Source organism: Sminthopsis crassicaudata, chromosome 4 (genome assembly GCF_048593235.1).
Source record: "Sminthopsis crassicaudata isolate SCR6 chromosome 4, ASM4859323v1, whole genome shotgun sequence".
In the NCBI taxonomy this organism is placed as follows: domain Eukaryota; kingdom Metazoa; phylum Chordata; class Mammalia; order Dasyuromorphia; family Dasyuridae; genus Sminthopsis; species Sminthopsis crassicaudata.
The window spans coordinates 71,858,145-71,882,266 of NC_133620.1; the positions used below are offsets into that span (position 1 = coordinate 71,858,145).

General features: G+C 35.2%; 1 protein-coding gene across 1 annotated transcript in view; it reads right to left on the minus strand.

The window, feature by feature from the left end:
* The window catches only part of SHCBP1L (SHC binding and spindle associated 1 like), a 44,835-nt gene extending 21,530 nt beyond the window's left edge, over positions 1-23,305 (minus strand). The window contains exons 1-5 of the mRNA XM_074308549.1: positions 22,580-23,305; positions 20,057-20,206; positions 12,022-12,236; positions 10,708-10,794; positions 10,049-10,267 (exon numbers count right to left, since the gene is read on the minus strand). Of these exons, the coding sequence (XP_074164650.1) occupies positions 10,049-10,267; positions 10,708-10,794; positions 12,022-12,236; positions 20,057-20,206; positions 22,580-22,981 (1,073 nt within the window). The 5' untranslated portion in view covers positions 22,982-23,305. The remainder of the gene's footprint in view (positions 1-10,048; positions 10,268-10,707; positions 10,795-12,021; positions 12,237-20,056; positions 20,207-22,579) is intronic.
* Positions 23,306-24,122: the final 817 nt, after the last annotated feature.

Here is a 24,122-nt window from a genome sequence, read left to right on the forward strand (position 1 = left end):
AATATTTTAAATGAATATGAAAAAGACTAGTTTTATTTATTATGGTAGAGCCTTAGTTATCCAACATTGCAGAAGAATGAGACATTTTAGATGCTTTTGTAGATAAAAGGGTTTTAGTTTTTTCATCTCCAACACACACACAGATACATACAATCTCTGTCTCTCAGAGACCTTTGTTTATTCAAAGATTTGATAAGATAAAGCTATGTCAGTAGGAATACAAAGTAAATAAATTATCAATATTATGGTAAAATTTATTTTCTTTATAAAAAAACAATATAAATAATAGATTAATCCTAATGTATGTATTTTTGAAACTATCAAGTCTATAATAAAAATTTTTTACAACAACAATTAAGTATTCTCTCTTGCTGAGCTGAATTTCCAGAAACAAAAGTTATTACAAGTTTGAAAATCTAAGGTATTATATAAGAGTTCTTTAAATTGTATTTGATAAGCAGCTAACTTAACCACATCATACACTCAAAAAAAAAAAAATATATATATATATAGAATTGACTTTTATCTTAAACAGATAGGAAATGGCTAGTTATTGATGTGGAATTAATTTCAGAAAAAAAATGCTGAATATGAATGAAACAGTTCAATCTCATTTCTTTAAATAGGCTACAAATGTTTAAAAAAAAAAATAGAGACTAGAAAAATACAAAGACACTGATTAATCTTAATGAACCATTTTCTCCAAAGGTGATAGAAAACAGTCATTATAATAAAGTGGACAAAGAGCCCAGAATCTGTTTTTACCCACTATTTATTGCCTTGCTAGGTAGAGAAATAACAATCAAGGGTAATGCTAATCTAGAACATAAACTCATTTATAAAACAGTAGTGAAAAAAATTAAAGAATGACAAAAGACTAGAAACACTATTGCATTTGGTTTTATTGACAGCAAAAAAACAAACAAGGAGAAAATAAGACTAAAGAAAACTTGGTAGAGATGATGGTTAAATTTTCATTGTGAGCATTTACACCTCAGAAATAGGTAAACACTACAAATCAGGGATTGATTTATTTTGTTTACTGTCTAGATTAAGGTTAATTAATTAGTATCAATGCATGTTTAATTTAAAAGTATATCATGTGCATTCAGAAAAGATGGTGAGGTAGGTCAGAAAACTTTCAGCCTACATACACAAAGACAGAACATGGCTTCAGAATAGCAGAAATAAACATGGCTTAAAGCAATTGTTCTCCTAAGACAGTTTGAGAAGTCTCCAGGAAAAATCTGACTGCCAAGGAAGGAGATGTGGCCTGAGTTGAAATGTAAACACCTCCAGACCAACTTTGTAGAATCAACAAACAAAAAGCCTCCGGATACCTGAGAGAGAGCCTCAGCCTTAGAAACTTTCATCTTGCAGGCAGGTCTGATGGAAAAGTAGACGACCTCACACTGTAGAGAAATGTCAACTACATTCTGTGCTGATCAAACCAATTCCAAGTTATGGCTGTGGGGGCTGGCACACACCTAGTGAGTGCAGTAAAAATGACAAGGATTCTGAGTTTCTGGTTTCAGTGTTAGGGCAGAGGACAGCTGAAAGGATGGCAGGGAGCAAGATCATTTGCAATACAGTATGTCCAGGAGCCCTATCTGTGGCTTGTCCAGGAGCCCTATCTGTGGCTTAATAGTAGAGAAGAAAACCCAGAGACAGATCTCAGAAAATAACAAAAGGACTTGACGCTTGCAACATCATTCCCCATATCTAGGGACTACAATTTGATTATACTAATAGCTGGTAAAAATAAAATTAAAATAAAAGTGATACAAGCAAAAGAGAAAGGATCCAACCATAGATAAATATTATGGGGATAGAGAAGATCTGAATTCATGTTCAGATGAAGATAAAGGAATTACTTTAAAAAAAAAAAAAAAAAAAAAAGGCCACTTTTTTTAAAAAATGAGAAACATCAAATAGTCCTAAGCACAAAAAGTTATTGAAAGAACTTAAAAACGACTTTAAAAATCAAAATTAGAGCAATCCAAGAAAATCAAGAAAATTATGAAAAGAAAGTCAATCAACTAGGTATAAGAGAATCAAAAACTTAAGGAAGAAAATTAAGTCCCTGAAAACTAGAATTGGGCAAGAAAAACCAAATGATATTCTAAGATATCAAGAAATCATAGGACAAAATAAAAAGAACGAAAAAAAAAAAAGGGAAAGCAAAACGTATCATCAAAAAAGCAACCAATCTAGAGAACAGATCCTATTGAACTATCTGAACATTACAATTAAAAAAAAAAATCACAATGTAATTATTACAAGAAATTATCGAAATTTCTCTTAAGTTCTAGAACAAGAAGGCAAAGTAGAAACAGAAAAAAATCCACTGATTACCACCTGGCAGAGATCCCAAGAGTCTCAAGTCCTTACAGGAATATAGCCAAACTTCAAAGCTCCTAGGTTAAGGAGAAAATATTGGAAGCAACCAGAAAAAATTTTTTTAAAAATATAGAACTATGATAAGGATTACACAAAACCTAGCAGCTACTCTATTAAAAGACCAAAGGTATTGGAATACTGTATCTGTAGTGCAAGAGTTGGTTACAATCAAGGGTAACATACCAGGCAAAGTTAAGTATAAATCTTAATGGAAAATTTAACAAACTCAAAGACTTTCAGGGTTTTGTGACAAAAACTCCAGAATTTAAGGGAAAATTCATTAAAATAACATCCAGGAGAAATATAAGGTAAACTTGAAAGACAAATTATAGAGACTCAATAAGGTCAAATTGTTTAATTTAATTTATGTGAAAATATTACCAGTACTCTTATGATTATCATCATTATTTGGGTAGTCTTTAAAAAATGGGTTAAGCTGAATATGATGATATAATTCCAAAAAAAAAATAAATAAAGCTGTGTAAGAAGAGATAAAAAGGAATCATCTCATACAAATGAGGCATAAAGGGGAAAAGTGGTATAGAGGTTAGTAGGAAGGAAGATAAGTAACATTACAGCTTTATTCTCATCAGGAATGAGTTAAAGAGGGACTAACACATAAAATTCAGTTAGAAGTAGTAAGGGCAGGATAGGGGAAGAGGATGGGTAGGTTAAAGAATAGGAGAGCAAAATAGTGGGTAGAAGTAAAGCAGAGAAGTGAGAAGGGATAGGGTAAAAAGGTAAGAAAAATAATGAGGAAAAATAGGAAGGATGAACACACAAGTAATTAGCTTATAATATAAATGAGAGAAACAAGATAGTAGATTATAAATTTGAATCCCACAATATGTTGCTTTCAAGAAACATGATAAAATAGAGGAAGAGTAGAATTTACTATGAAAAAAAAAGCAGGGGTAATAATCATGATCAGAAAAACTTAAAAGTTTTATTCAAAAGTGAAAAATAGAGAAGCTACATGTAAGCAATATTATTCAATATTGTTCTAGAACACTTCAAATACCTAGATGCCACAAAATGCCTGAATGTGTACTTGCCAAAACAGACACAGGAACTATGTGAAATATAAAAAAATACTTTTTATACGAATAAGCTCAGATATAAATAAGTGATTTTTATTGTTCATGACTAGGTAAAATCAACAATTTTTAAAATGACAATTTTCCTTATTTATTTATTCAATGTCATTCCAATTAAATTACTAAAAAAATTATTTTACTGAGTTAGAAAAAATAAGAAAAAAGTTCATTTGGAAGAACAAAAAGGTCAGGAACTTCAAAAAAAAAAAAAAAACAAGGGAAAAAGAAGTAAAGAAAAGTAGATTCAGCAGTATCAGACTATAAACTATAAGATGAGAAAAAAAAGGATAATTCTGATCTTTTTAAATTAAAATTTTCTTGTATACATAAAATCTAAGTAGCCAAGAATAGAAGTAAAGTAGAAAATTGCGGGGGGGGGGGGGGCAGAGGGAGAGAAACTTTCCTAGATAATCTCTCAGATAGGATATGACTCATTGGGTTGGAATAATGCTGTAAAATAAAAAATGTTCATTTAGAAATTTAGTTCATTTAGAAAACCAGGGAAAGACTCGGACTCATGAAGGAAGATGCTACCTATCAACTACAGAGAAACAGATAATAGAAGGAAATAAGCATAGCACAGTCTTATATTATGTGTGTGAGTATATATGTGTATATTTATAAATATCTATATCTACATTTCTATGATTAATTGTAGCATTCTTTAGGATGGTGGGGTAAGTAAAAGAAGAAAAAAATAAAGTAAAAAGCAACAGCAGAGAACAAAAGAAAACCAACAAGGAAGCAAAGAAAAGTTGAACAGATTTTAAAACAATGTGTAGTATTTATTATATAGGTTTTTCTCAAAATGGAAATTTATTGTTAAATATTGAATCCTCTTTTATGGTATGCTGTGTACAAGGCAGTCTTTTTTTCCCTCTTCTCATTTTGAATTTAAGTTTAAACTTTTAAAAATTTGCCAAAAAACAAAAACAAAATCCAAACCCAATAACCACCACCACCTAAGTACAAAAAATGGCATAAGAAATATCAGTCAAGAAATCTGATGAAGCAAGTGAATGAATCATGTTGTAAGAGTAAGAGAACAGATGGCTAGCTCAAGAAGCTGCACTGGCACCCACAAAATGTTAAAAAAAAAAAAAAAAAGATGGCTCTATAATATACTGGGTAAATCTTCTAAATAGGATCTTTGGAGAACATGAATAAGAATCCCACTTGATTGTTACCTTTTGCCCTGATCCATCACTGGATCAACTATACAGTAAAGTATTAGGAGAGATGCTAAGTTTTTTGAAGACATGGATCATTTCATTTTTGTCTTTATATCTCTAGCACTTAAGAAGAGAGCTTCAATCAATCAATAGATATCAAGCATCTACTCTGTGCCAAGCACTGGACTAAAATCTGGGAATGCAAAAAGAAGCAAAAGCCAGTTCTTACTCTCAAGAAGCTCACAATCTAATGGGGAAGACAACAAATAAACAATCAATACCAAAAGAGCTATACACAGAATAAAAAGAAAAGGGGAAAAGCATTAGAATTAAAAAGGGGTTAAGGAGAGGCTTCCTATATAAGTTGAGATTTTAGACTGTACTTAAAGCCAAGTCTTTTTGTGGTGGCAAAGAACTGGAAATTGAGTGGGTGCTCCTCAGTTGGGAATGGCTGAACAAATTATGACATTTGATGAAGTACTATTATGTGTGTGTGATGAAGTACTATTGTGCTATAAAAAATAACCAGAGGAATGGTTTCAGAAAAACATGGCAAGACTTATATGAACTTATATAAAATGAAGTAAGAAGAGCCAGATCATTGTGCATAGCAACAGCAATGTTGTAATGATGATCAACCGTGAAAAACTGGCTACTCTAAATAATACAACCATTCAAACCAAGAGAGAGAACTGATGAATTCTCAGTGAAAACTAAAGTATAACTTTTTCACTTTATTTTTCTTACTTATTTTTGAAATATGACTAAAATGAAAATGTTTTGCATGATTTCATGTGTATAACTGATATACTGCTTGCCTTCTCAGTGGATAGAGGATGATGGGGAGGAAGGAAGGAAATTTAGAACTCAAAATTAAAAAAAAAAATGGTAAACAACAAAAGCTGAGGAGATCAATAGTTACAGGTTTAGGGGAAAGGAATGAGTTGTTGTTCAGACATGCTTCATTTAAGATATTTATTGGACGTGCAGTTCGAGATGTTTGATTGGAGGTCAGTAAAGAGGTTATGCTTAGTCAACAGGATCTGCTGAATACATGACTGTGGACTCATTCTATTCAATATCTTATGCTCAGAACCTAATCTTAACTGCAATAATAATTGTGAAAATTATTTAATACTTATACCGTATTTTATTGTTTACAAAATGCCTTTTCCTAAATTGTCTCATTTAATTCACATAATTACTCTAAAAATCAGAGAATGTTAAACAGAATGATTCTTATTTTACTAAGGAAACAGGCACAGAGAGTTCAGTATTCTATTATACAGCTAGTAAATACTGGTTTATCATGTTACTATTGCCACTTTTATGTAGTGCTTTATTGGTTTTCAAAGCTCTTCATATACACTATTTCATCTGATCTCAGATTAAGACAGGTAAGAAAACTGAAGCTTGAAAAATTTAAATGATGGGTCCATGGTCATACATGTAAGAAGAGGTAAAGAGCCAAGTCCTCTCAATTATCTGTTCATTGCCTGGGGAGAATGGAATCAGACTTTCAGAGTTGGAAAGCCATCCAGTCCATTCCTAATATGCAAAAAAGAAATCTTAAAAAAAAATCTCTAATCAAGTAGTAAACTAATTTCTACCTTAGAAAACTACCAATGATAGGGAACTTACTAGTTCCTAAAGAAACCCACGATACTTTTGAATAGCTCCAACCTTAATTAATGGGAAAGTTTCTATTTATATCAAAGCAAAATTTTACTTTTTGGTATCCTTTATCTACAGATTTTCATTCTGTCCTCTGCAACCTATTATCAGTCTAAACAATTTGCCACCTTTAAAGTCTGTAAAGAAAGTTTTCATATCCTTTTGAACTTCTCTTCTACAAACTACAAATCCCCAGTTTCTCCAACTAATCTTTCTATGGGATATTCTCTAGTGTTTTCACTGTCTTAGTTGCTTCTCCTCTAGTCTATATTCTAGTTTGAAAATATATTTCCTAAAATGTAATATAGAATCGAATATAATATTCTAAATGTATCTTGACCAGGGCAAAATGCAATATTACTCTCATTCCATCTTTCTGAGTACTATGCTTCCATAATCAATGTTAACTAAGAAATCCTTTTCTTGGCCATATCATTTTGGTGGTTATTCAATTGTTTTTCAATCATGTTTAACTCTTCATAACCCTATTTAGGATTATTGGAGTGGTTTGCCATTTTCTTCTCCAAGTCATTTTACAGATGAGGAAACTGAGGCAAATAGGGATAGGACTTGCCCAGGGTTGCATAACTAGTCAGTGTCAGAGATCTGATATGAGCACAAAAAGATGAGTGTTTCTAACTCCTGGCCTGGCACCTAGCTACCCACATATCCAAGCTGTTGCCAAATTCCATCAGCTGCTTAATGCCCGTAGGTGGTATAAGAAAACTACTTTTTGGCACTTCTTGCCCCTTAATTCTATTGCTTTGTTACTATAGAAGTGGAAAGATACTGCATGCAACTGAAAACCATTTGCTACTTTTCTATATTTATGTTTAGGACAAGAATATCAAAAGTCCAAAGCACCAAAATCTAGTATTATAATGCAATGTTTAGAGATAAGAAATAAGAACTAGAAGTGAATAAGGTGAGGAAAAGACCTACACTTGCTATTACTTGCTGGAAATATTTTAAAAAACAAAACACAGACCTAGGAACCATACAAGGGTAAAATAAATAACAGTTATAGGTCATGAAAGTGATAAATAAAATTGGGATATTAGATAATCCTGAGACCACCTCAGTCCTAATTAGTGAGAAATACACTTATTTAATTAGGCCTATCTCTCATTTTGAAAAGGTAAATAGTCATAGCTGTCTATATAATAATAGACAATAATCCAATAAAAATGTTAAGAATATAAGAGTATAATAAGTTGTCATATATAATGATACTAAGTAAATATTAATTTTACTTTTCAATCTAGAATAAACAATTCTATGAGAGAAGATGAAAATTAATGTGCAGGCTAACAACTTTCATTTACTTGCCCTATTTGGAATGTAAGACTCTTTCCTGCTGTCCAGGCCTCAATAATAAGATTCAATCTTAATAGGGGTGCTAGATCCATGAAATTGCATTTAATTTGTAATAAATTATTGTCAAGTATTAACGTCTGTAAGGGGCCTTTAAATGGGTGCACAGCGCATCGGGAGATTGAGGCCCAGAAGTAATTTCTGTGGATATTAGGATTGCCCTTGGGCGGGATCCTGGCCATATTGAGATAGCTTCGTAATGGGTGACTCTCTCGCTGATTGGCTGTGTGTGTGACCTCACAGGCCCTATGTAAGCCCATTGCAGGCAGCAAGCGCCCTCTTTAACCTGGCGTTCTTCACCTTGGGTTCCTAGCCTGGGTGGCCAAGCCACGATGGATAGCCAAAAGAGGTAAGGGTTTTGGTAGTGAACACATGGGTCTTCTGACCAGGTGTTCACTCGGGAACCAACAAGTCAGGGCATCAGTTAAGGGCATTATGTGAGTAGGTATAATAAAAGCTTTTAAGATTACATGTGGGTGTTCTTGAGTGCGCTACCGGTTATTAAGCTAGTAATTGTAACTGCCAGGAGAGCACGTTACAAATGGCGCCCAACGTGGGGCGCCAAATGCTGGAACTCTATCTTTCCAGAAATCAGCAGGAGTCAGGATCACTAAATGTCTTTATTCTAGATCTTTACCATCACCTCCAATGCCAGGTCACGAGTGCAAGTGAGCGTGAGTTCCACCACCCAAGTTTCTCTTACTCCTCCCACACAAGTCACTTCCCTCTCTTTGTCTCACCAATCAAGTCAGCACAGAACAGCTTGGGAGGGTCAACCTTAAACAAGTTAATAGGGAACCGTCCAATTGGCAATTAGTCTCATGTGCTTCATTATCCAAGTGCATTGCTCAGTTCTAGCCCTTTACAAACGTCAAATGAAAATTTCAGTTTAGTGAAATCTTTTTTTTTTTTCAATTCTATTCAACAAATACTTAAGTTTCTAATGCACGGAATGCTAGGCACTAGGAATATAAAGATAGATGACTCTGAAATCAGTGATAACTTCCCTGCTTCTTACACCAAACATTCAATCAGCTGCCAAATCCCATTACTTCTCTCTCCAGGAACTTAAAGGATAAGGTCCTTCTCTTCTACTTATAACCAAGAGTTGGTTATAAGGGTGGTAAATGTTCTTCCCCCCCCCCCCTGAGGCTGGGGTTAAGTGACTTGCCCAAGGTCACACAGCTAGGAAGTGTTAAGTGTCTGAGACCAGATTTGAACTTGGGTCCTCCTGAATTCAGGGCTGGTGCTCTATCCACTGCGCTACCTAGCTGCCCCTAGGGTGGTAAATGTTTAAGAATTAACTCTTCAGAAAAAAAATGTATACAATACCCTTTTAAGTTTAATTTGTATTTAATACAATTAATTTAATATCTGGCACAGAGTAGGCACTTAATGTTTAATGACTGATCATAAAAAAATAAAACAGCAATCATTTTCTCTGACCAATATTAAAATAGGGGAAAAAATGACAAGAGAAAAATAAATTTTGTTATTTAAAACATCCTGTGAGAGGCAATTAAATTCCCTTATTAAAAATAAAAGTTGTGGAATGAATTTTAAAATTCTATGACATACTAAGGGATTATTTTTATAAGCTATTCATCTATTCAAAGATAGACACTAGACCTGTGAAATTACTGATACAGGGAACTACCAGATGAGGAAACTCCTTCCAATGCAGGTTTGGTATTTTCTCTGCAAATTATAGTCTCTAGAGTATTGTATAATGTCCTAACACATTGAGGGCCTTGCCCACCATCAAATAGCTAAAATGTGTTAAGGGAGAAATTGAATCAGCCCTTTGATGGTAGAAAATGTTACTTTAAAAATGGTAACAATTTGAAAATGTCTGTCACTGCTGCCTTTACAAAGGCCATCCCCCATTCCTCTTCTCAATTCTGCCTCTTGGATGGCATAACCCCTTCAAAACTCAGTTCAACTATGACATCAAAAGACCTGTCCTGATCTCCTTAGTTGTTAGTATTTTACTCCCCTATTAAACTTTTTTTTAAGTTTTATGTTTAGTTATTTATATACTTTTCCCCCCAAAAAATGAATATAATTTCTTGTTCCCATTGCCTATGGTACAATAAATACCTGTTGACTTGAATAAGAATGGCTAAAAAAAGGCAGCATATCAATATAATGTAAGACTTAGTATCATACTTAATTGCATTAAAGTGGAACACAAAGACATATGGAAAAGATATAAATATATATATAAAACAATTTACTTGATTTTAGCTCGAAAGTTCATAATAAATAATTCATTTTTTTTTTAAATTCACTCCATATTTTATTGCTATTTGAGATGAAGTGGATACTTACCTGAGGCGTAAATCTTCCCACATCTTCAACAACCCACATAGCATTACAATTTCATAGTATTTTTTCCAACATTCAACAGCTTCTGCTGCAGATGGATCTTCTTTAATATTGCTTTGGTATTCAATTAGTTCTACGCGTTTGTTTTTGTACTTCTCCAAAGTTTTTTTAAATCGCTGTGCAATAGGACCGGGAATTGTACCATCCTGGATATCACACCATCTAAGAAATACAAATACAATATAATTTTTATTTTCTGAAATATAATTTAGATTGCAAAATGTAAGAGCCACAAGGGAGTTTGGTGCTAATAATCTAGCCCAATCTTAATTTTGCAGATGATGAATCAAGTCCAGATTGATAAAAATGATATTTTTATAAAGTCCAAAAGTAAGTCCAAAAGTATCCTACAAAAGTTGGGATTCAAATCCAAGTCTTGTGACTAAAAATTCAATATTCTTTCCATTAGATCAGAGGTGTCAAACTTACAAAATTCCCAAATATAAGGCTATCCCAGATTAAATGTAATTGGGAAATGCTTAAGATAAATAAAAATATAACAAATAATGCTAATATGATTTTTCTACCTTAATATGCGCCCATAGAGATCCACTTATGAGTTTGACACTGTTATACTAGATCATTTGTTAAAATATACTTACAGATTAATTCTTTCTTCAATTAGGGCTGTATAGTTCTCACAGCTTTCTTCATCATCCCAGTCTCTCCAAAGGAAATCATAGAAAAACCTAAGATAAACCCAAATTTTCTTCATGATAATAGAAAAATTTGTCCAAAAACATGAGGAATGGTTAAATAAGTTGTGTGATTATATTAACAATGAAATGTTGTAATGTAATTAAGAGAGATATGAGATATCTATAGAAAACTGAAAAAGATCTATATGAAATAATGCAAAATGAAAAAAGCAGATAGAGAAGGATGGAGGATATACCAACTAGATTATATAAGAAGAAAAAAATAAACAGAAAAAGTATTCCTGAGGAGGACTAAGAGAGCCTAAATTTAAAAACTGTCATGATAATTTATATATTGAAATTAAACTAAACAAATTTAGTTGGTTATATATTGAGGTTTTATATTCACCCTTTGTTAAATTTTTAAAAATTTATAACCTTAAGAATTAACAAGTTGAAAAATTTAAAACTTTGTAAGTTTTTCTCAGAAATTAAAACTTTGAAATATTTTTCCAAGGCACTAATAGAGAAAGAGGCTGAAAAATGATAAGTCCAATGTTTTATCTTAGAGTATTACAAATTCCTATGGGAAAAATACCATTATTGCTATTGAAAGAAAGCTTCAAAGTTAATAAAATGTTATGGACTTGTTCCCAGAAGGAAGGATTAAGGAATGGGAAAAATAAGAAAATAAATCCATATAACCTACTAGCAGCAGCTCTGACAAACCTCAGCTAACATGGTCATGTGATGATACAGGTGAAAGAAAGAATAGTGAGATAATTGAAGTAAACATTAGTTTGACTACATATAAGCAGGGTCTTGGGATAAGCAGTATAAGTGTCTCATTTAATAAGGAGCTCTACAAAGAGAAAATGAGGCAGAAGGCACAGGAAAGGTATAATTGATAATAGGAATAAGTGGTACTAATAATCACATATTGATTATCTTTTTAACATGTTTAAATGGAGACAGGATGTTTGTGGTTTATTCCTTATACTTATAAATAGGTCTTAATAAAAAAATAAGCTCTAACCACAGCAAAGTTTCTTATCCCAATATATATTCCTGAGAGAAAGATCATAAGAAAGTAATTTTGAATACTGCAGAGCTTAAATAGGCACTGGGTGAATTGAACTTAGTACTACAGATTCAAAATAAAATAAAACCAAACCAAAAAAATATTTATCAAGAACCTTCCATGTACAAAGGCTGAAAATCAAGTAAAATCAGCACAATAAATGTTATTAAATTAAAACAAAAGAAAAATACTAATACCTTACAACTTCCAAGGCCAGAGCAATATCATGTATATCATCATCTTGTCCTTGAACTGGATAAACTTCCAAAAGAGGTACACTGTGTTCTAATTCTTCCAAGGTTTCATCAATCAAATCCCTTGGAATATTTGCAATATTAGATGAAAAGGGTTCAGCAACAGATACAGTAACTTTGAAACAAGATGATGAGCTTTGGCGTGGTTTACAAGTTACCTAAAATAAATGTTAGAAGACAAAAAATTAAGGATTTTGTTTGCTTTTCTAAAGTATTTTTTTAAAAATGTGGCCCAATTATGTAGTTTTTAAAATTAAAGCTTTCTGACTTAACAAATTCGTGTAATAGTTATTTAATTCTGATCATTTGTCAACTAATTTCATTTAAAAAAATAGCTTTTTGTTTACAGTTTGTACTTTAGAAATTACATTAGCATAAAGGTACATGAAAGCATTGCTTGCATGTTTTCAAGGTATTTCTAAAGCAGCAAATATATTCTGAGTAAAAGATTATAACTTCACTGAAATTTTTGGAGGTATGAACTATTTATTTACTAAATATCTTAAATGTAAACATATGCAATTATATTCCAATATTAAGATACTAAATATATCTACACAAACTGGAGATGTCTAACCAGATATGAAAAAACCAAGTTAGTGGGCAGGAAATACCTGTGTAAAACTTGTACCAAAGATTACATAAAATTAGATCTTAGGGGAAAAGAACTTTAGAAATTATATGAGGAGTACTTGCAGGCATCAGGCCCTCTGCCTCCACAGCTAATATTTATTCCACAACACCATACCACCTTTTTCCTGTCAAATTTGTTTCACAAATAACTGTTTACACATCAATAACAATCTGCTTTCCAATAAATTCATAAAACTCGATGTTAGCATCGATTGCCCAACTTCCCAGTTTTACTACTTTATAGAAGTAAATGATTCCTATAATGGATCCCCAACATCTTTTTAGCAGAATTAAAAGACATTATATGGAAGATCTAAGCAGCTAGGGGGCACAGAAGAAGGTAAAGAGCTGGATCTGGAGTCTAGAGATCCTGAAAAATCTAACCTCAAACACTTATCCACTATGTCCCTTGACCTGTCTGCCTCCCATCTACAAAATGGGGATAATAATAGCACTTACCTCACAGGATTGTTGTAGGGATTAAATGAGTTAATAACTGTAAAGAGCTTAGCACAGAGCTATATACAGTAATTGCTACATAAATCTTAGCTATTATTGTTATTACAGATGATGCCTCTGTTATATGGATTTCATAAAATGAACTTCATAATACAAATCCTTGTCTAGGATGAAGGTTTATTCAACTGAGGTAAAAAATTCATCTATCATGATGTTACAAATCCCTAGGGGCAAGTTAACTCTGAGTGATCTGTAAGATGTGGAAGTTGAACTAAATGATCTAACCAAACCTGAAATAATATGATGGAATGTACTGTTTATATTCAAAGAACAAATGTTTCTCCCAAATTGATCATGGCAAAAAAATTAGATATGGAACCTTATTTTCTTATTGAATTCAAAACTAAAAATACATGCCTTTAAAATAAAATTTTCTGGTCATAAGATAGAACAAAAATTATACAATTTAACTTCAATTTTAAAATGGTGAACTTAAAAGTAAATTGATCATTTAAAAACAAAAATGCATAATAAGTCACAATCATACTCAAACTAAATTTGCTATTGTTCATTATTCCCCATTTTATTGTGCTACTTTTCTCCCTCTGTTATTCTAAAGAGCTAAAATCATCTTGGGCCTCATAAATTGCTTTATTATATTTCCTTTAAAAAATTATTTAACTTAAGTGGTGTAGTAGATAATAGCACCAGCCCTGAAGTCAGGAGGACCTGAGTTCAAATCTGGTCTCAGACACTTAACATTTCCTAGCTGTGAGACCCTGGACAAGTCACTTAGCCCCAATTGCCGCGGCAAAAAAAAAAAAGAGAAAAAAAAGGACATAATTATATAATATCAAATATTACACATGATTATATATATATATATATATGTAAAGTTGAAAAACAATGTGCTTTAAAGCAAAAAGCAAGAGATCATAGAAAAATACATTTTTAGTTTCATAAACAAAACCAATGCAACTAAGAGTAGGAGGAAAGGAGGAAAACTGGAAAGAAAAATTTTCCAGCAAAACTTTCTGATGAAGGACCTACATAAATTGTAGTGAAGTAACATAACCAGTACTTAGAGAACAATGTACATAGTAGTAGCAATATTGTATAATAATCAACTGTGAACAATATAGTTATTCTCAACAATACAATGACCACAAATAGTTCTAAAGAACTCATGATTTAACAGGCTATCCACCCTCCAGAGAAAGAACTGATGACTTGAATATAGATCAAGTATGCTTTTATTTACTTTTTTTTGTCTGTTTTCTTTCACAACACAACTAATAAGGAAATATATTTTGAATGATTGCACATGTATAACCCATATTAAATTGCTTGCTGTTTCAAGAGAGGAGAAAGAAAAGAATTTTAAATTCAAATTTTTTTAAAATGTCAATTTTTTTTTTTTTACAAAAAACAACATAAAAAACAAGCTATCATGCTCAATATTATAGCACAAAACTATTCTATCACAATCACATACAACTTGTCCAGTCATTCCCCCATTGATGGGCATCACCTCAATTTCCAATTTTTTGCTACCACAAAAAAAGCTGTTTTAAATATTTTTGTACATGTGACTTTTTTTTTTCCTGATCTCTGAGATACATACCTAGTAATGGTATTGCTGGGTCAAAAGTTCCAATTTGCTCTCCAGAATGGATGAATCAATTAACAACTCTGCCAATAATGCATTAATGTCCCAATTTTTCCACACCCCCTCCAACATGTCATTTTCCTTTTCTGTTATATTAGCCAACAATGAAAGGTACGAAGGGGTACTGAAGTTAGTTTAATTTGCATTTCTCTAATCAATAGTGATTTAGAGCATTTTTTTATATTTTAGATAGCTTTGGTTTTTTCTTCTGAAAATTTTCTGTTCATATTCTTTGACCATTTCTCAATTGGGGAATAACTTGTTCTCTTAAAATTTGACTCACTTCTTTATATATTTGCAAAATAATGCTTTTAAGCAGGGAAAATTTGTGAAAATTTGCACTGCACTATTTCTGAAAAACCTTTTTAATTTGATGCAATCAAAACTATCCATTTTATATTCACAATGTTATTTTTAGTCATAAATTCTTCCCTTATCCATAGATCAGACAGGTAAACTATTCCATTTCCCCCACTTTGCTTATGGAATCACTCTTTAAATTTAAATTATGTATCTATTTTGGCCCTTATTTTGGCAAAAAGTTTAAAATGGTCTACACCTGATTTTTGTCAAACTGCTTTACTATTCCCAGTAATTTTTTTCAAATAGTTTTTTTGTTCCAAAAGTTTCAATCTTTGGGTTTATCAAACACTCACTTTCTATGGCCATTTACTACTATGTATTGTGAACCTAATCTATTCCACTGATCCACAATTCTATTTCTTAGCCAATACCAATTTGTTTTGAGAAGTACTTTTTGAATGTGATTTTTACTGCATTATGGTCAGAAAAGGATGCTTTTAATATTTCTGCTAAAAGCAAAAATGCATTTGATTGTGAGATTTTTATACCCTTTTACAAGTTCAATTTTTGTGAAGGTACCATTCACTACTGAGAAAAGGTACATTCTTTCTATTCCCATTCAATTTTCTCTAAGAGCTATCATATCTAATTTTTCTAAACTTCTATTCATCTCCTTAACTTCTTTCTTATTTCTATTTAGATTTATTTAGTTTTCCGAAGGGAAAGGGAAAGCTGCAAAGAATGAAACGATGGCTATATGCCTGTTTTTTTTTTTTAAACCTCAGCTGAAATATAATAGATTTTGGTACAACCCCTTATTTTTAATCTGTGTGTGTGTGTGTTTCAAGTATTTTTCTTGTAAAGAACTTATTTCTGGATTTTTAAAAAATTCATTCTGCTCTGTACTTGTTTTACAGGTAAATTAATCCCACTCACATTCAGTTAAGATTACTGTGTATTTTTCCCTTCATCCTATTTTTACCACTTATCCTTCATTTTTACTTTGTTCCTCCCCCAAAATCTTATTTTGCTTGACCACTATTTTCCCTTAATCCACTATTCCTTCTTTTAGCATCCCAACCCCAAAACCCCATTTCCCTATTACCTCTCTATAGGGTAAGATAGATTTCTATCTCCAACTTAGTGTTATTCCCTATTTCAAGCAATTCCAATGTAAGGTTCAAGTACTGTTCCCACTCTTCATTTTCCCCTTCCACATAAAAGCTCTTCCTTTCTTGCCTCTTTTATCTAAGATAATTTCCTCCATTTTTCCTTTCCCTTTACCCCCTCAGTACATTTCTTTTTTACCCCTAAATTGTATTCTTTCCCATTATAGTTAACCCACACTTGTTCCTTCTATTTATACTGTTCCTAACTGCCCTAAATGAGCTAACTGCTCTAAATAATGATAAAGTTCTTAGGAGTTGTAAGTTGTATCATTTTCCTGCATAAGAATATAAACAACTTAATCTTAAATATTTCTTTTTCATATTTACATTTCTTTGCTTTTCCCTGAGTCTTGCATTTGAAAACCAGGTTTTCTATTCAGGTCTGTTTGGTTGTTTTGTTTTGTTTTGTTGTTTTTTTTTTCATAAGGATTATACTCAGTTTTGCTAGATAGGTTATTTTTGTTATTCCAGTCCTTGCTCCTTTACCCTCTAGGATATCTCATATTCCAAACCCTCCAATCCTCTAATGTGAAAAATCTTGATAAATCTTGTGTGATCCTAACTGTAGCTCCACATCATCTGAAATTTTTTTTTTTTCTTCTGGCTGGCTGCAATATTTTCTACTTGACCTAGGAGCTCTGGAATTTGGCTATAATATTCCTAGCAGTTTTCATTTTCCTTGCTCTTTCAGGTGAATGGTGGTGGATTCTTTTCATTTCTATTTATCTGTTGGATCTAAGTTGCCTTGGGCAGGTTTCCTTGATAATTTCTTTAAATATGATGGCTAGATTCTTTTTTTGATCATGGTTTTTAAGTAGTCCAATAATTTTTCAACTATTTTTCCTCAGTCTATTTCCCACATCATTTGGTTTTTAATGGAATATTTCACATTTTCCTCTACTTTTTATTCTTTTCACTTAAAAAGTTTCTTGATTTCTTATGGAATCATTAGCTTCCATTTGCTCAATTCTAATTTTTAAAGAATTACTTTCTTCAAAGAGCTTTTGTACATTTCTTAATGTTGCCAATTCTGCTTTAAAAGTTTTTTTCATGTATTTTGTGCCTTTTTAAAAAACTACACTGTTGACTCTTGTTATAAATTTCTTGCATCACTCTTATTTCTTTTACCAATTATTCCTCTAGTTCTCTTACTTGATTTTGAAAAACCTTTTTGAGCTCTTCCAGGAATTCTTCTTGGACTTGTGCCCAATTCACATTTTTCTTTTGAGTTTTGCTTATAGATGTTTTGACTTCACTGTCTTCTGAGTTTGTGCCTTGATATTCCCTGTCATCTAAGTAACTTTTAATAGTCAGGTACTTTTTGTTGTTGTCTCTTACACTCTCCTCTTGGCTTTGGAACTGTGACCAAGTCCTCTACTCTCCTGGATCTGCAAGTGCTACTGCTTTTTTCTATCTTGAAACTATGACCAGGATGCCTACTTACTTGTGAGCAACTTCAAGCATTCTTTTCTGCCTTGGAGCTGTGCCCATACCCCTATGTACCTGATCTCCAGCCTGATCTCTTCTTTGTCTTTGAACTTCAACTCAGAACTATATCTGAGCAATGCAACAGAATTCTGAACCCGGTGCCAGCAAAGGGTCCCCAGTAATCTTTCTGCTCAGTTGTCCTCCCCTCCAGGCCCTTACCTTCTGTGGGCAGAGAGCCCCTCCAAAGCCTGCAGCTGGTGTTACTACAGCCCAATTACCACTCTTCTCAGATAAGAACTCCTAAGTTGTCTTGAGCTGGAAAATGGTTTTATTCCGACCTTTTGTTGGCTTTGCCATTCCAGAATTCGCTATGAAGCATTATTTTAAAGCTGACTGGAAGGAAATCTGAGAAAGTTCGGGTGCATTCCTGCTTCTACTCTGCCCCCTTGGCTTTACCTCTTCTTGGTGGCCTTTAAGCAAAGGCTAGATCAGAGTTCCCCTCAAATTCTGATATAACTAAGGAAGATAGTGCAACAAAATACAAAGTCAGGTCACTGGGGAATTGATCTTGCCATGGGCCTCATTGTATGGATCTTTGACATCTAAGAATCAGGAGGATAGCTCAGGAAACCCAAATTGTAAGAAGCTGAAATGAGAGTAGTAATACAACTGAAGAATTAGGCATGGGCAACTTTATCAATATGTTTAATAAGGAATAGGAAGACACAGATCAGAATATCCATACATAATAAAAGAGTCAATAGAACTGAAAAGACCTGGGCATATTTATAGATAGCAAAGACTAAATGAAGAAAGAGGTTGAAAATGCTTCTGGGAAAAGGAAGAGCTACTAAAGGAAGGTTCTTTAAAAAGTAAGCATAAGGACACAGAGCAGTTAGAATGGGACATAGAAACCAAAGACAAGTTGTAAGATGTAGCTTTCACATTGAGTTAATGCTTCCCATTATTTGAAGACTGACAAACTTTCAGAAAATACTCAAAAGGAATCAGAAAGATATGGGCTCAAGTTCTTTCTCTGATGTGGCAGATAACTGGAACCATGAATACAACCCTGGGCTTAGAATCAGAAAAGAATCGTTTTTCTGCACTCGCATGGGACCTCACACACTTCCTTGCTATATAACCCTGGGCAAAAAAAAAAAAAAAAAAAAACCTTGTTTGCCTCAGTTTTCTCATCTGTAAAATGAGCCAGAAAAGGAAATGGTAAACAGCTCTAATATCACTGCCAAGAAAACCTCAAATGGGATCATGAAGAGTCAGACAAGACTGAAAAGCAACTCAATAACAAAAACCTGCCTCTGTCACACTGTCCATATGATCCAAAGCAAGCTACTTAACCTCCTAGACACCTAAGAGTAGAATTAGCAAAGGTGTGGCCCTACCTTGATAGAGAGTATTTCCTTGGAGTTCCCTACACTAATGAAATCATGGGTCCAGGAAAAAAAAAATAAATAAAATTCCCAAAAGAATTATAAGAAAGCTAACCAAAATCACAAACCTCTCATTCTCTGCTTAATAATCTGTAGGTTCGGAGGTTCTTTGTTATTAAAAATCTTTTATATGAAGATGATGCTACTGATCCCCTTTTTGGTAAAAGAAGTTCTGAGTTTTCTAGTAATAATAGTGAATTTGTAGTCTGAATTGTCCAGATTCTTAAAACCTGTCTGCATTTAACTAAAAGTACCTTTTTCCAGAATGAATAAATATGGTCCTACGAGTGACTTTGGGAATGGGAAGAAAAAAGTGGTTTGTGGTATAGATTCTTTCCATACAAGGCTAAACTGATCCTGAGAGAAATCAAACCCATAAACATGCCCTTTGAAGTAGCTTATTCTAACCAACTGCTGTTAACAGGTCCAAATCATATCTGATGAAGATAAGAACTCCAAGTAGAAGTCTGCCTCTATAAAAGTGCTAGAAGATAAGAATTTTGCTAAAGAATACTGTGGTCCCTTGCTTTTTATTCCAAACCTGAATCTACATAGTAACCCAAACTAATTTAGCAGAAGAAAATAAGACACCTTCCCTACATTATATGTTTTAACCAATAGACATTTTTAAATTGCAATATAGTTTGCAAGTAGTATAATGTTCTAAAGGATACACTAAAATTTTATTTAGATTCTAAAGTTAAATATTAATTAACAGTAATTTAAAGCTTAACATGCTAAAAAATTCTGTAAAAAGACATTATCCAAATTGTACTAAAATAAACCTCAAAAGAGTAATGTCCAAATCAAGTATTAAGAGAGCCCGAATATTTTATTCAAAAAAGAGTAAATTAAAACTAATTTACCTCAACAAGAACTCCAACAAAAGGTATGGAAGCTTCTTCATATTTGATGAAGAACAACTCTGGATTTGTCTTCCAGACACCAAGCCATTTGTCTTTCATCTTTAATTTTTCTGAGAGATATTTGCTCATTGCTTCATCAGCATCCTCTGCCTAGCACAAGCATAATAGAAAATATTAATAACATTGTATTTATGACTAAATTGTCTTGCTGATTTTGATTTAAATATAAACTGATGAAAGTGAAAAGGAACATTCCTTTTAAAGAGAGGAAATTTATAGAACATAAACCAAAGTAAAATACCACTTGAATATTTTCTTTAGATTTAAAACTGGAAAGAAATATGTAAAAGTAATACTATAGTACTTTGTAATATACTGAAGATGAGCCTTTAATTCAAAATAGAAATACTGTATATTTATCCAGATGCAAAATAATGTAGTTCCTCTCCAAGTAAAATGATCATTAAAAAAAATAATTTTTTGCTTCAAACTAACTTTTTCAAATGACCATTGTTTATTATTGAAAGAACTTTTCAGAAACTATTTAATATATGAAAATCTAAAGCACTTTTTCATTTTAAATTTAAATTCAAGGATTACAAATGACTTTTTCAAACTTGAAAGCAAGTTGCTTTACAAATAAAACAATAATTATATGCTGATATTTTACCAATTATTCTACTAATTTAGTATTCTTTTTTTACTTTCATATCAAATGCATTTGGTTCATTAAAAAAAAAAAGTATCTTAACTTTAAATTTTTTATTGAAACCTTATCCAGTATTCACTCCCGTCCAGGATTTGCATATAACATCTATGGGAAGAGGCAAAAATCTAATCTTCTAGAAAGGTACACTACAAATATTTATCGTCTGAGAACTATTCCTAAAACAAGAATTCTGGCCTTTTTGTACAAAAATCCAAACTGAGTTTATGTTAATCTAGGTCCAAACTTTTAATAGTCCAATCTTGAAGAAAATGAAATTAAAAAGTCTATCAGTAATTCCAGGTGTTGCAAATCCACAATGGCAAGGACACATGCCTTCAACTTTTAGGGATCACCAATTAGAAAAACCCTTAAGCAAGGCATCCCTTTACTTGTCAAAGTAAACTTCTATACCTGTGGAAAAATAATGTAACAAGTTTATGATGCAGTAATGACAATAAAATTCATTACAGCACAGTAAAAGTGTAATGAGAAGAACCAAGAGAATGTGTAATCGCAATATTAACTGAAGAACTAAATTATTCTATGATAATGACTCAAATTAACTACAAAGGACTTAGGAAGATGCTATCTATCTCCAGGGAAAGAACTGATAAAGTGATTCATGTGTCCGTGTTTGCGCTGGAAAGAGAGAGACAAACAGTGACACAGAGAGAAGGAGGGAAGGAGGGAGAGAGGGAGGGGGAGGAGAGGGGGAAGAGAAGGCAGTAGGGGGAGAAGAGAGAGACAAAGACAGAGACTAAAAGGTGGTCCTTAAAGATTTTACATATTTTCATTTTATCCTAACAGAAGTTCTGGGAGTGAAGTACCACTACTACAGCCCTCCTTTTACTGAAAAGGAAACAGGCAAAAGAAGATTAAGTGACTTGTCCAAACTCACAAAATTCGTAACTGACCAGGCACTCAATTATCCAGAGATAGAAGAAGAGGCAAAAAGCCCTTATTCTCAATCTAATGAGGGAGGCAAGCAAACAAGCACGTACAAGCACACCAGAAATGGAAATAGAGGGAATGGCTGCGCAGGGAGGCCCTAGAATCCAGAAGGGTTAGGAAGGCTTTTTTCCGTGGAGGCTGAGTTTTCAGTTGGGACTTGAAGGAAGCATAAAGGAGAAAGCAGGGCAGGCCCCTGGACCACAAACAGTCTGATAGGAGAAGGTCTCGGGGACTGGAAGGGGGCAGTGTTGGTCCAGGGTGACCCGAAGCCTTAGAGAAGACTTGATGGGGGGAGGGGGTGAGACGACCCGGCAAATCTCGGGCTTTGGGGAAACTATCCTCAAGTCTCAGCTCAAGTGCCACAGGAACTCTATTGTTTCCACTCACAGCCCTTTTTGCGGGAAAAATTATCACCCACCTCGAGGTAAGCAACACCTGCGGCCAAAAAAAATTGCCCCTAGGTGACCGCAGCGTTTGTGCTCTCCAGGAGCCCCCCCCCCCCCGGGGCTCGGTGCAGGGGCGCCACGAGACCCGGAGGAAGGGGCCCCAGGCGGAACGCTCAAACCTCTGCCGGCCTCGTCTCCCCAGGAGGGGCGGCTGGTGGGGTTGGAAGAGACCCCTGACATCCGACCCGAACAATGCCCTCTTCTCTGGAGCCCCCCGAGGGCCCCCGGGCAGCTGGGTGACCTGGGGGGGAGGGGTTGGTCTTGGGCCGGCACATCAGCCATTTACTAGTCGGATAACCCGGGCAGGTCATCCAAACTTGCCTGCCTCGGTTTCCCCCAATATGAAATGCGGAAACTCTCTAGGAGGTTGTTTGGGGGCTCCGCCCTACATCCAGGCCCTCCCCGACGGGGCCTCACCTTACAGCCCTGCAACACCTGATCGCAATAGAGCGCCACCTTCTCGTCCCGCCACATGCCCCTCATGGGGGACGCGCAGACGGGCGGCAGCGGCTGCGCCTCCTCCTCCTCCTCCTCGTGCACTGAGAGCAGGCTCTCCTCCTCCTCCTCCTCCTCCTCGCCGTCTCCGCTGGGGCCCTCGGCCTGGGGGATGGGCAGCAGCTGCAGCCGCCGCCTCGCTGCCTCTCGGCCCGCTCTGCCCTTCACGGGCCTCGGCGAGGCCACTACCGACCGCACCGGGGACAGGCTGCTCTTGGCGGCCCCTTCTTCGAGGACCGAAAAAGCGACCTTCTCCCCGCGCCTCCCGGGGCTAATCACCAGAGGCGAGTCCTCCGTCTCGGTACCGTCGGGTCCCGACGCCATCTCGTCTGCAGCTCGGCCTCGAGGTAGAGCCGTTAGCCACTTTTCCCGCCCAGCAAAGGGCTGGCAGTGAGCACGCGGCACGCTCCCGGGCGCCGCAACGAGCAGCGGCGGCGACGGAAACAGCGCGCGGCAGGACTGGAGGGGAGCAGCCACGTGGCCTAGAGGTCCCCCCCGCCTTCTTCCGACACCCTGTGCGTACGCATACACAACCACCTCCTGCGCATGCTCCCCCGCTTCACAAGGGGGTGATCTCAGCGCCGCTCCTCTTCTTCCGCGGAGGATGATCTCCAGGAGCCAGGCCTTTTGCTGCTCTCGATTGAGGCGTCGCGCTTAATAAGTGAGAATTTAACGTAATCTGGGCCCCGACACCCGCATAGACACCCGAGCGAACGGATTCAAGCCCGCCCCGAGGACACGGGCCTCGACGCCTTCTGCTGAGCTGGCGCTAGGGGCGGCCGGTTTCTAAACCGGAGGGGCCTGCGGGCATCCCCGGGGGACAGACGGCCGAGGGCCAGGCCACTGGAAGCTCCGCTGGGGTCGGCCCCGAGGAAAGACAAAACAGCCCACCCCAAGGGGGCCCTGCCGTAGGAAGGGGAGACGCAGGCGGGCCCAGAGTCTGCCCCCACACCGAGGCGGGACGTAATGAGCCAAACGGGGCGGGAAGGGTCAGCCCCCCCCCCCATGACTGAGTAATAATATAGACACAGGTGTGCGTACGCTTACAGAGGCGGCGTGGGTGTGCTGTTCCAGTGTATGCACACAGCCACATGCGTCCAGGAGCGTGGGAGTACAGTCCTACTCGGGCTACTGGGTAAAGGTGTGTCCGTGTTCATCCCCATAGATGAGGGTGGTATAAATGTACATGCGCATATACACACACTAATGGCATTATGTAATGTGTGCCTATATTAGTATATAAATGCATTGTATATTTATCTGTACACACATGCATATATCCACATACACGTGTGTATGTTACATGGGTATGTATGTATACACACACTATGAGTAATGGCATTATACAATATGTGCATTATATATCTGTACACATGTGCATGTATAGATACATATGTATTATGAGTATGGTATATGTATATGAACACACATGAGTAACAGCATTATATAATGCATGCATATATTA